The 12,322-nt window shown below is 40.9% G+C and overlaps 1 protein-coding gene across 1 annotated transcript in view; it reads right to left on the bottom strand.

Annotated features, from left to right (window-relative positions):
* SF3A3 (splicing factor 3a subunit 3) overlaps positions 1-12,322 on the bottom strand; it is a 731,641-nt gene that overhangs the window by 135,546 nt on the left and 583,773 nt on the right. Inside the window, exon 15 of the mRNA XM_044083506.1 lies at positions 2,136-2,226. Coding sequence (XP_043939441.1) covers positions 2,136-2,226 — 91 coding nt within the window. The remainder of the gene's footprint in view (positions 1-2,135; positions 2,227-12,322) is intronic.

Genomic DNA, 12,322 nt, shown 5'->3' with positions numbered 1-12,322 from the left:
GAGGGACCTCTTCAGAAGGGTATTCTGGAGAAGTTTCAGAAGAGAGGGGGGCACCCTGAGATCTGGGGTCACCACGTCTCTGTGGATGCAGTGATACACAGACAAACACTGGTGCCTTTGTGGGAAGAATGTCCCGACCCGAGAGTGGACCTGTCTGTAGAGACCGTACTCTCCTCATCACCTCAAAAGCCCCCCGCCCCTGGTCTGAGGAGACTCCCATCTCCAAAGAGCCAGAGGGAATCCATGGAACCAAGGGGGTTGGCTCTGAGGCTGAGGTAGGAGCTCAACTCACCTGAGCTGACGCCCCGAGAGGCAAGTTCGGATCAGACAACTGTCCGATCCGACTCTCCTCCCTAGACCTGACTGGAGAGTGTCGGCTCTTAGACTCTTCGAGTTTGGATGGAACAGAGGACGTCGGAGCAATGGTCGGAGCCGAAGATCCTGAAATAGGTCTCGGCTCAGACGGTTCCACTACAATCAGTTCTGGACATTCTGGCTCCAAGATCGGAGGAGGAATCGACGGTGAAAGGGTAGGTCTGGTCGGTTCCGAAGCCCTCTGGGTTGGATCCAACATGAGTTTGGCAAGCCCTGGTGTCCTTAAAAGCCTCTGCACCACACGAGCCACATCATCATCTCACAAGCTCCTGGAAGATCGAGCGGAGGGAGCAGGAGATCTGGTAGGCTGCAATAAGGGAGAGCTTAAAGTTAAGAGATACCGCTTCCAATTCCGGGGACTGGCTCCATACATGAAAACCCAATGGTTCTGAAACTAAAGTAGGCAAGGTAGAAGGTTTTTCTGGACCAACAGACTTCAGGTCTGAAGATGTAAGTTTTTGCAACTTTTTTTGACGTCTCCGACTGAGCCTCTGAGGAAGAGGACCTTTTCCCCAATTTGTCTGATTTTGAAGAGGGGGAATGGCCTGACTTTGAAGGACCCTGACCTTATTCGATAGCTTCTGAAAAAGGGGTCTTTAATAAGCTTCTCAGAATCAGTTTATTCTTTTTCTCCAGTAGTACTCTTATGACTAAGGGAGTGACACATGGCACAAGACTCTTGAAGGTGTACTGCTCTGAGATAGTACACGCAAACTGCATTTCCGTTAGTAATGGACATTTTTTGGCTGCTCTTAACACATTTCTTAAACCCTGAGGGTTTAACATCCTTAGACTGCTTGGTAGACATTATAGTAATCAGCAACCACTACAAAAAACACGTATCTATGTATATAAAGTACTTCAACTTTTTTTATATAAACAACAAGAATCACACCAAAAACTACTACTGGAAAAAAAACCCTCTAATTAAATGGGCAAAAGCAGCCCTCTAATTTAAACAAGCAGTCTGATAATTTGAAAGAAAAAAACAAGGTCAAAACAGCTCTCTAAATTAAATGAGTCTGTCTATGTAGTTAAAGGGAAGGAAGCCCTCTTAAAATGGGGCTTAAGAATAAATTTTAAGTTGGGATAGGGCAAGAAAAAAAGGGCTTGGGAATAAATCGACTGCCAACAGCAAAAACACAGAAAGTGAACACACACAGTTTGTTTAATAAACATTAGCTATATTATAACAGCAGAAAAAACTGACATTTATCCAACAAAAGGTAAATAAGAAAATTCCACTTCACCAAAGCCAGTAGGAAGCACCCGGTCTTGTTTAGCAGCAAACGAGATCTGGGGAGCTTTCGTAGTGCATCATGGGATAGGGTTTCAGCCACAAGCTAGTGAAGACCTTGAGCTTTGTATATAAGGCCAAGTCGGAACTGATGATAGGTTCTGAACCCAACCTGCTAAGAATGAAGGTGAGATAGGACAACATCACATTTATATTTTCTTTCCTCTTTCCACTCAAAAAAAAAAAATAACCATAAATCACATGAACTCATGCTGGTAGGATTTGTAAAATGATAACCATTACATTTTTGAGCTAGAAATAAGGAGGAGGGAAAAATACACAAAAAAGGCTGGTCAAAATACATTCTGACACAGGAAATGTCTTTGTTAGGCTGGAAATTAAATGTGGTCAGTTGTGACACCATACGCTACTCAGTCGTACGGTTCTGATTTGCTAAACACTTTCTGCAAACATTTCTGTTTTTTCAAATTCTCTCAATTAGACAAAAAATCATATCACTTACAGGACACTGCATCCTCTATCTGGGTGACATTGGCAAAGTGGGCTGTATTAGGGATACCAAGACATCTCATACCGTGGGCATGGCGCCACTCCTAGGTGCAAAAAGGAAACATCAGTATCAGTGACAACATAGATGCTAATTGCAATGGCTATATAGTAAATCAACAAACCAACAGAAATGGAAAGTAAATTCTTCAGTTTTTGATATCAAGTGCTATGGGTTAATTAACCTCTATCCTGCAGGTCTTGGGATTCACCTCCTCCATATCCATCTACAACTGTACAAGCTATTTAACCACAAAGTGCTTTTAAGTCACATCTGGAAAAGGTACCTGTGCACAACAGGTTACTCAGTTGACAAATAAAACTAAACACACACTGCTGGTATTTATATTCATTCACTAATCAGGAAATTCAAAGATCCTTCTTAATTTTTCCCAAGTAGAAAAGCATTAGTCACAAAATCCAAAGAGACCTTGCTAAATCGTCAGCACACCAAGCTGCAGAAAAAGTCATATTAGCTGTGCTAACAATGAACACTTAACATTTACTATTCAACATTGTAGTCACACTGCCTTTTGGGCTTATGAAAGTATTCCTCCTTCCCTGAGGTGGTGCTAAAATAATTGTGGGAGGATTGTAGGAGGGCCTCTAGGGAGCACAGAAGGGTTCCATCCAATGAAAGAATGAAGTTTTTAAAAGTGTTTCACTCAAACCATGAGATGAACACATTCTGCAATCACCATTCAGTATTCCATGATTAGTGTGGTATAGCTTCAGTAAAATGAGCGGAACCAAAGTCAAAGAAATCTAGAACGACCTAAAGGTGGACAAACTGTGATCACTTGTTTTCAGCAGCAAAAACTTCCTAGCAAGCACTCCGGTGGTCAAGAGGCAGAACAGATGTTCATGAAGAGGCTCAGCTAACAGCTGAGCTTTCAAACTTGAATGACGTAGTTAAGATTTCGTGCTACAACTCCTGGAAGCCAGACTGCCTCACTAACAGTGCAGTGATGTTAGTAAAAAGGAAAGTGCATTAATGCTCTGATACAGGGAAAAAATGCATACCGATGCCATCTGAGTTATGCAAACACCTACACAAAAGCAGCTTCCCAAGAGTAGTTAATTAAAAAAAGATACGGAGTTAGAACTTGTTTTGAAAGTATTGGTAAATGTAAGTTATGTACTTGAAGTAACTATGCATCTGTGTTATCCATTTTCACTCTTCCTCAACGAATGGGTTTGGATCTGATACTCAGATCTGACTTGGTCACTTTTTTGCAGTACAGGATCTGACTCTTGAACACCTTCCTTTCCCCGTAATGCCTATGATAATTGCTTTACCTTAGATCAAGTTTGCTGCTTCTAGGCTATGTTTTAAAAGTATAACAACCATAATAATCAAAGATGTAGTGGAACAGAAGAGGGGCTCAAACAGGAATCATGGTTCCTGACTAACTCCATTAGGTCATTCCTAAAGATAAGGGAGGGGGAAGGTGAGAGGGAAGTTAAGGAAGAATGAAAATGGACAACACAGATGCATAGTTATGTTAAGTACATAACTTAAACATCCAATGTCCTTTTCATTCGTTCCTCAACGAATAGGACAGAGTCCCCAGCTACAGTAACCTTGGGTGGCCGTCATGGAAGGATGTTCTGGAGTACTGCAGAGCTAAATGCAGCTCTATTCCTGGAGATGATGTCCAATTTATAATGAGCCACAAAGGTAAAAGCTTTAGACCAAGTGGCAGCTGCACAATTATCATCAATGGAAGCTCTGGACCAAAAATGCAGATCATGTAGCCACTAGTTGAATGAGTTTTTGGTTGTCTTGGCAAGTTTAATCCTTTTAAAGAGTACACAGGAAAAATACAATTAGTTACCCATTTTGCTACTGTAGTTTTTGAGACAAGTCTGCCCAATATTGTTTTGGCAAAGAAAAAGATTAACTGATCAGTCTTCCTTATATTCTTTGTTCTCTGAAGATAGAAAAGATGTTGCCTGTGCACACCTACAGAATGGAGCAAGTATTCTCCTTTATTCCCAAATTTAGTGAAGAAAACTGATGACTTGATTGATGTTTGCTCCTGATGCAACTTTGGGTAAGAAGGCTGGATTTCTACGCAAGGAGACTCTGTCCTTCTAGAAGATTAAATAAAGCAGTTTTGAACAGAGTGCTTGGAGTTCAGAGACTCGCCTTGACAAAGTTACGGTTACAAGAAAAAACTGTTTTCCAAAAAAGAAACTGGAGGTCAACTTTTGCGGAGGGTTCAAAGGGTGACTGTATCAGACTCTGTAAAACTAAAGAAAGATCCCAACGTGGTACAGGGTCCTTAATAGGTGGCCTAAGTAAAAAGGTACCCTTAAGAAATGCCTTACACAGTTTAGATGATGCCAAAGAGAAAGCATTATTTCTGACATGAAAATTTGAAATGGCAGCCAGCTGAACTTTACTAGTAGAGAAATTGAACCGGCCTTAAAAAACAAATGCTAGAAATTCTAAGACAGCAGGGACTGGAGCAGAGAAAGGACCCAAATCTCTCTGCTGAGCCCATAATGAAAACCTCTTCCATTTATTTTTATAAATCTTTCTTGTAGAGAGTTTCTGAGATGAAAGCAAACCTTTTCAAACAGGATGGGAAAGCCTGGAATACCTAGCTATCACTGGAATTTGAGAAACCATGCAGTCAATTTGAGACCTGGTATGTCTGGATGAATCAGGCCTGATGGGTGTGAGAGTAGGTCTGGACTGCGGTCCACTGTCCATGAAGGACATGTTAGATGAGTATACAGGAATGGAAACCAAATTTGCCACGTTCAAAAGGTGGCAATGAAGACTACTTTGCTCTCTAACCTGAAAGCTATCTGAAGAAACTTGGGAATTAGGGACAGGAGAGGGCAAGCATAAAGACCTGAGGGCCAAATGTGAACTAGAACATCTATTGGTGACCGTCCCTGTGAGAGTATTAGGGCAAAGAACCTACTGCACTTGTTGAGGGAGAGGTGAATAGGTCGCAGCATGGTTGAACCCACTGGTGGAAGACCATGTTTGCCACTGACTGACTGAGAGACCATTTGTGAAGCATCAGTATAATTCTACTGAGCCTGTCCACTAGTACACTTGACTTCCCCGGAATGTGCATCGCTATAAGAAAGTGGTTGGATGAGATCGCCCATTGCCAAACTCTCACTGCTTCTCAGCAAAAACAGTAAGATCTGTTTCCTCCATTTGTTGATATACCAAACCATTGCCATATTGTCCATATGAATAGCAATATCCCCAGAGGAAGAGTGTTCTGGAAGGCCTGCAATGCTAACAGGACCACTCTCATTTCCAGGACATATACAAGCAATTTGTTCTCTACTGGGGTCCGCGTGCCTTGAACAGTCCTTCCCAAGTAATACCCCCCCACCCAAATTGGAAGGCATCAGTAGTCAACATGGAAATAGGTGGAAGAAGAATAAAGGGGTGATCTTGGCAAACCTTGCCGGATTGGATCCACTACACAAACAGTTTTATTGGACATTGCAAGGGCTGGTGTAGAATGGACCACTGCATTTGTAAAGTCCACTGAAGGATCCTCGTGTGAAAACAAGCTGTTGGCATTAATGTGATTGCAGCAGCCATCGATCCCAGAGCTCTTAAAAGCAGTTCGGCTGGAGGAAAAAGATGAGACAGAACCGGAATGCATGTAACTTTAATGTAAGAATTCTGCTCTGTGATAAGAACGCTTGAAGATTCACTGTGTCTAGGTAAGCCCCTATAAACTCCAAGACTTGTAACTGGTTGTAGTTTTAATTTAGCAAGACTTATGGCGATACCTGAAGATGACAGTCTCTGGCTGTAGTCAGTATATATGCGTAGTCGAAGCCAGTCATCTAAATAAGGAAACACCTTGAATCCATGCAGTCTTAGATGAACTGCAACCATTGCCATACATTTGGTGAACACTCTGAGGGCTCTGATGAGACCAAAGGGTAGGGCTTTGAACTGACAATGACTGGATCTCACCCAGAAGCAAAGGAATCCTTGGGATCATCTGCTTATTTTTATGTCAATGCATGCATCCATAAGATCTACAGAGCACATCTAGTCACCTTTCTGGAGCAACAGCAGAATGGACTGAACTGTGACCATCCGGAATTTGGTGACCTTTATGAATTTGTTTAGATAGTCTCAGGTCTCCCGTTTTCTTTGGCACTAAAAAGAACGTTGAGTAAAAACTGGTCTGGTGGGACCTCTTGGATGACTCTTTTGTCTAACAGCTTTGGGATTTCTACAGCTGCTTCTTACCATTAACTGAGTGGAATATCATGGACACTTTTTCTCATCACCGGTGAATTTTGTAAAAAAAGAATAAAATATCCTCTGAACACGATTCTTTGCACTCTTTTTTTAATCTCTCCAAGTCTTCTGGGTTTTTTAATACCATGATACCAAATACACCTGCTAAATTTATTTTTACTGAAAATATAACTATGCTGCTTTGCCTCTCCATTGGGACTGTACTCTGCATTCTGAAGCTGCAGCGGTCTACTACTTGCCCCACCATCTTCCACCACAGAGTTGCACTAGTTATTAAAATCTGTATGTGTTTTTTTTCATTAAAGTATCTTACTTGTTGTTTTGAGTGAGTAGTGTGCACAGAATCTAAGGCCTGCCAAAGATCCCCCTTTTTCTTTGCAACCGACTTAAAATTGACAGCATCCCTTAATTAACAGTTGACCCTGACCTTCCTCCTAATTTACTGTTTGCTACTGCCCATAAAAGTCGCAGTGGTGTTGTCAGTCGCGGTTAAATATAATTGCACTTTAACCAGTACCGTCCCTACTCTAGTTAACTGTTTCAGTTCTTTGCTGAGTTCCTTACCTTGTGGAGTTGATTCAGCCCGCTCCGTTCGCCCTCGCTATCACTCGGGCTCACTTCACTTCCCACCCTGCTCCTTTATCCCACCAGCTCCATCTATACCCAAATTTATTCATAACCACAAGCACCTGACTTTCCTAACACCTCCCATTAACCTATCGCATCATCCTCCAACCATTCCCCCTCACTTTCCTTTCACCACCTGCTCATTAATTTGCTCTGTGGTGCTCTGCCACATCACACTATCCTTTCTTCCTCTAAGAACTCCCTAACCAGATAACTTAACTCCACATATACTATCACCACCTCCTTCAACTCTCACCATGCTTGCACCTTCTATTTTCTTAGCAGTTCTCCTCTCCTTAGGCTACTATCTAATTTCCTACCACTCTACTATCACTAACCACAATCACCTAAATTCCCCCACGTTAACCTATTCAAACTCTTACCACCATAATCGCATATGCATTTCACCTACCATCTTCAACCACACCTCCTTTGAGCTCACCTACAAAGAAATTAATTATAAAAACCACCCAGTTTACTCATGTACCATATGATCAGCAGTTACCTACACACACTAACCACTGCTACTAACCAACTTCACTCAGTGGCGACATCCACTCTAACCCAGGCCCCTCCACTACTATACCCACTGCTACAAACCTACATGGACCTAATATCCCTTGCAAGCAAAAACCTTCTGACCTCTTAATACTCCGTATAAACATCCACAGCATCATGAATAAAACTGAAGAGCTACATGCCTCTATATCCTTCTATAACCCTGACATTGTACTCCTAACTGAGACCTGGCTCAAGCCCCACATCAAAGATACCACCATAGCCCCTCCTGGCTACAACATCCTTAGATGCGATTGAATAGCTAAAAGAGGCGGGGCCATTGCCTTACTTTACAGGCACAACCTACTCTCCAACAAATACGTAAAGATATCCCCACTTTCGGCTATGCAGAAACCCCGTTTGCAAATATAAAATTGAACCAGCAGAAACCAACTTAACATTATAGGTGTTTACTTATCACCAGGTGAAATACTGCCACTCTACAGTCCAATTTATACTGGACTCCCACTGCCCTCCCTCAGGAGACACTTATTCTGGGGACTTCAACATATATTGGGCCTCTATCATGGCACCCCCCCCCAAAGTACCACTTAAACCTATTTAACTTCACACAGCTTATCCAAACCCCCCACCTGTACAGACAAATTCACCAAAAAGGAATCCATATTAGACTGGATCCTAACCAACAAGCCTTCATCTGCCAATATATCTGGTACGTTACCAGACTCCTTCAGTGATCACCTACCCACATTCATACTAAGACCCCCATCCTACCTTCTATACGTACTTCCAAAAATTTCCTACCAGACCAATTCATTAACACCTTAAAAAAAATTGGTCACCTCTTAAACTCTACCATTAGATGAATCCGTGGAGTATTTTAATACTACCTTCTTAGGTATCCTTAATTTTATACAACGTATAATTCGTACTAAAACCAACCCAGCCCCCTGTATCTCAATGGACGCAAGATCCCTACTCAAACAATGAGACATAGCTTGGGCAACCTGGCGCACCAACAAAACAAGTACAAATCGACAATACTTCCTAGAGCTTAAAAACAAAGCAACAAAACAAATACATAATGACAAAAAAGTTATTATATCCAGCTACAAAAAACTCACTACAACAATCCACAAAAATTCTGGTCCGCAATCAACCACATTCTCCAACCAGGCAAAACCTCCTCCCCAAACCCTAACACTGAAGGAGATAATGACATTGCTACCCAGTTTAATGACTATTTCATCTCCTACATCCAAAACTTATTCAACAATTTCTCCACTACTACTAAAAATACCCCCAAAATACAGAACTGTCACTGTAAGACCAACACCCAATTCTCTCAAACCAATTCCAACTGACTTAATTCATAAACACCTTGCCAAATTAAAACCCACCACTCTCGCTGCTGATGAACTCCCCAGTGATTACCTCAGGACTGCTGCCTCTGCCACTGCCTACCCTATTCCCATTCTCATCAATAGCTCCATAGCTGAACACACTGTCCCCTCTCTCTGGAAAATTTCTTAGGTCATCCCCCTAACACAAAGGTGGTTCCTCGACAGAACATTGTAATTATCGCCCCATAGCTATACTATCTCCCCTATCAAAAATCTTAGAAAAATGTGTACACACCCAACTACTGAATCATCATCTTCAATATAACCTGCTAGCAAATTCCCAACATGGATTTCGGCCAAACCATAGTACCACCTCTGCTGTTTTATCCTTTACTGACCACGTCAACCAACAAAGAAATCTCAGTAACTTAGTATCTGTTGTCGTCCTAGACCTGTCAAAGGCATATGACATGGTATCCCACTGCAAATTACTATCGACTCATTCTGAGCTCAGTCTGGATAACTCTTCTCTACTGTGGTTTAAAAATTATTTGTCCCTCCGGCAAAAAGCTGTTAAATGGCATAACTCTCTCCCCCCTCTCCTCCCAGTGGGACAAGGTGTTCCACAAGGATCCATTCTTGTTCCCTTACTATTTTCCATCTTTACTAATAACTTCCCCTTGGCTACCCAACAAACTAATACAGTACAGTATGCCGATGACACCCCCTTTATTTGCTCAGCCCCTCTCTACAATTACTCCAAGACTGAACCCAGGAAGCTTTCACTACTATAGAAAAATGGCTAAATTCCTTCCAGCTCATACTAAACCCATCTACGACCCAACTCATGATCTTTCACCCATCCAAAACTTTCACCCCTACCTCAACATTCTCAATAACATCCTCCAACAATACCCTTATCACACCAGTAACTCAAGCCAAGCTACTAGGTGTAACTATTGTCTAAAACCTAAAATTCGACAAACCTAAAGCACTAACAATTGCCAAAGTTCATAAAAAACTAGGTTCACTCTACCGCTGCAAGAGCTTCCTCACACTGGAATCCCGAATCACTAACTCTTGTACCCATCTACTCTCCACCTTACTATACGCTTTCCCAGTTCTAACTAACCTAAACAAATATGACCTTCTGAAACTATCTATGTGCTACAATAACATTTCAAAATTTGCAACCAACGCTAAGTTTCGTTCTCATCACTGCCTCTCCCTAAGACAACGAGGATGGTTAGAACTCCCTAACCTACTAAAATACAATCAACTTCTCCTGACCCATCAACTGCTATACCAATCAAATAAAATACCTGCCCTCTCTGGTCTGCTCACCTTCCATAATACTGTGTGTCAACTAAGATCTTCCAATACTGCCCCTACTGACTGTTACCAATTGCTTACATAGCTCAGGCCAATCTCTTTATTCCTTTGCAATTGCTAAGGCCTGGAACTCTCTACTCCTGACATTAGATGTATAAATAGTAAACATACTTTTAAATCCCTACTAAAAGATCTCATGTTCAAAACTTGGATATGTTCCTGTACAGAATCAGACTAATTTCACCTGTTCCTGACTTTCAACATCCCTAGATCACGTGTACTGTGCAGTTTCACTTAGTGCATAGTACTGTGAACCAGGTGTTTAGGCCACCTTTACAGTAATGATTTCTAGTTTATGACCCTGTTCGTCTATGAAAACTTCTTTTTGAATTCATGTTCAGGCAATTCTATACTTGTTGTATAATAGCTTGTTTTTTTTCAATAGTCTAACCACTGTATGCTGCATCAATTATAAAACTCTGATTTTTACTCCTTTTATATATTCTATGCCCTTTATACAAAATAGCTATGTTTATATAATTTTTTTATTATTTTTTCATAATTTTTTACTAGATATTTGGAGCTTTTCTCCTCGGGCCTCCGCTGAAAATGGTCACCTTGTGTCCAGTCGGACTAACCCGGTAAACAAATGGAAAATAAATAAAATAAATGATGGAACTGGATCCCATTGCCAAGTCAAACTATGATTAAATAAAGTTCATGAAATTAGTATTGTTTCATTCTTTGGTGTTAGCCAGAAGTGCTTTTCGAAGCATCCACAATGGGCCCAGTAATCACTCCTGCAATTCTTACGGAGTTACATGTATCGGTAACATATCAAAGTACAACTGTAAATTCTTTTTTAAGAGACCCGTTGCTCCTACTACTATTGAAACTGTCTTGGTATCCTCCTTCCACATCGCCCTAGTTTCTGCCTGTAAATCCTCGTATTTTATGTCTTTGTGCATCTCCATATGCAAGACACTGTAGTTACTGGGTGTAGCAATTTCAACGATCAATGCTACTTTCGTCTTCTCTTTATGGACTAATATATCTGGTTTTCTTGCATCTATTTTTTTGGAATGTTAGTAATGGGTGATCCCATGTGATATAAACTTCATCATTTTCTATAATGCTTTGTGGCTCATGTTTCCATCATTTTTCAACTACTTCAATATTATAATGTTTTACAAATCCCAATGCATCAGTCTTGCCACACTGTTACGCCTTTCAGTATACAGTCCTTCTGCCATTAGTATAACACAACCAGCAAAAAGATGTACGACCATTTCCAGTTCTGTTTTATAAAACCTACATTTGTGTGTTTCTCCCACAAGTTCAATGGACTTCGTAAACCAATGTGTAATGTACTCCGCTGTCTTGGGCTGACAATGCTAACCTTTTGTCTTTTGGTTTAAATTCACCTCTCCTTAACCATTCCTGCATTTGATCCCAGTCAACATGAGGTTGTTCCAACAGTTTTTTATATTTGCAATGATATTCATGCATTTTCCACATTTCTTGCCTTTTTATTTGAACCTTCACCTTATACTAGTCTGTTTTTTTTTTTGTGTGTGTGTGTTTTTTGTATATTCAGTTGCTGCCTGATTTCCATTCCCTCTTGACGCCAATGGGCTTCTGCTACACTAAGCAGGGTCATGTCATCTTAGACTTATTCCCCTCATGTTTCAAAACTTTCACTATGTTTGGGTCTTGTGAGGTCAGTAGATATGTATGCGGTCCCATGATTCCATATCTGTACATGTAATCAATACCTCCTTCAAAATGGGGAATATATAGTCTTGGTATGCACTGATTTTTATAAATCTTTTGATGAGCATGAAGCATTCTTCTTATTCTCCTGTCCAACCTATCCATCTCCGTTTGGGGCTAGTCAATCACTCCAAAACTGTAAGGACAGGAAGAGCACATTGGTTTACAGCTTGGACATGTTCCCAGATGTCAAAACTGTTTTCAGTATTAAGTTTTCTAAAATATTTCTAAGTTTTATTCGCATTTGTTCATGTTTTATTGTCGATCCATCATCATTTCTCAGATATA

Source organism: Protopterus annectens, chromosome 1.part1 (assembly GCF_019279795.1).
Source record: "Protopterus annectens isolate FY-2018-M chromosome 1.part1, PAN1.0, whole genome shotgun sequence".
In the NCBI taxonomy this organism is placed as follows: domain Eukaryota; kingdom Metazoa; phylum Chordata; order Ceratodontiformes; family Protopteridae; genus Protopterus; species Protopterus annectens.
This window is presented reverse-complemented; position numbering and strand designations above follow the sequence as displayed.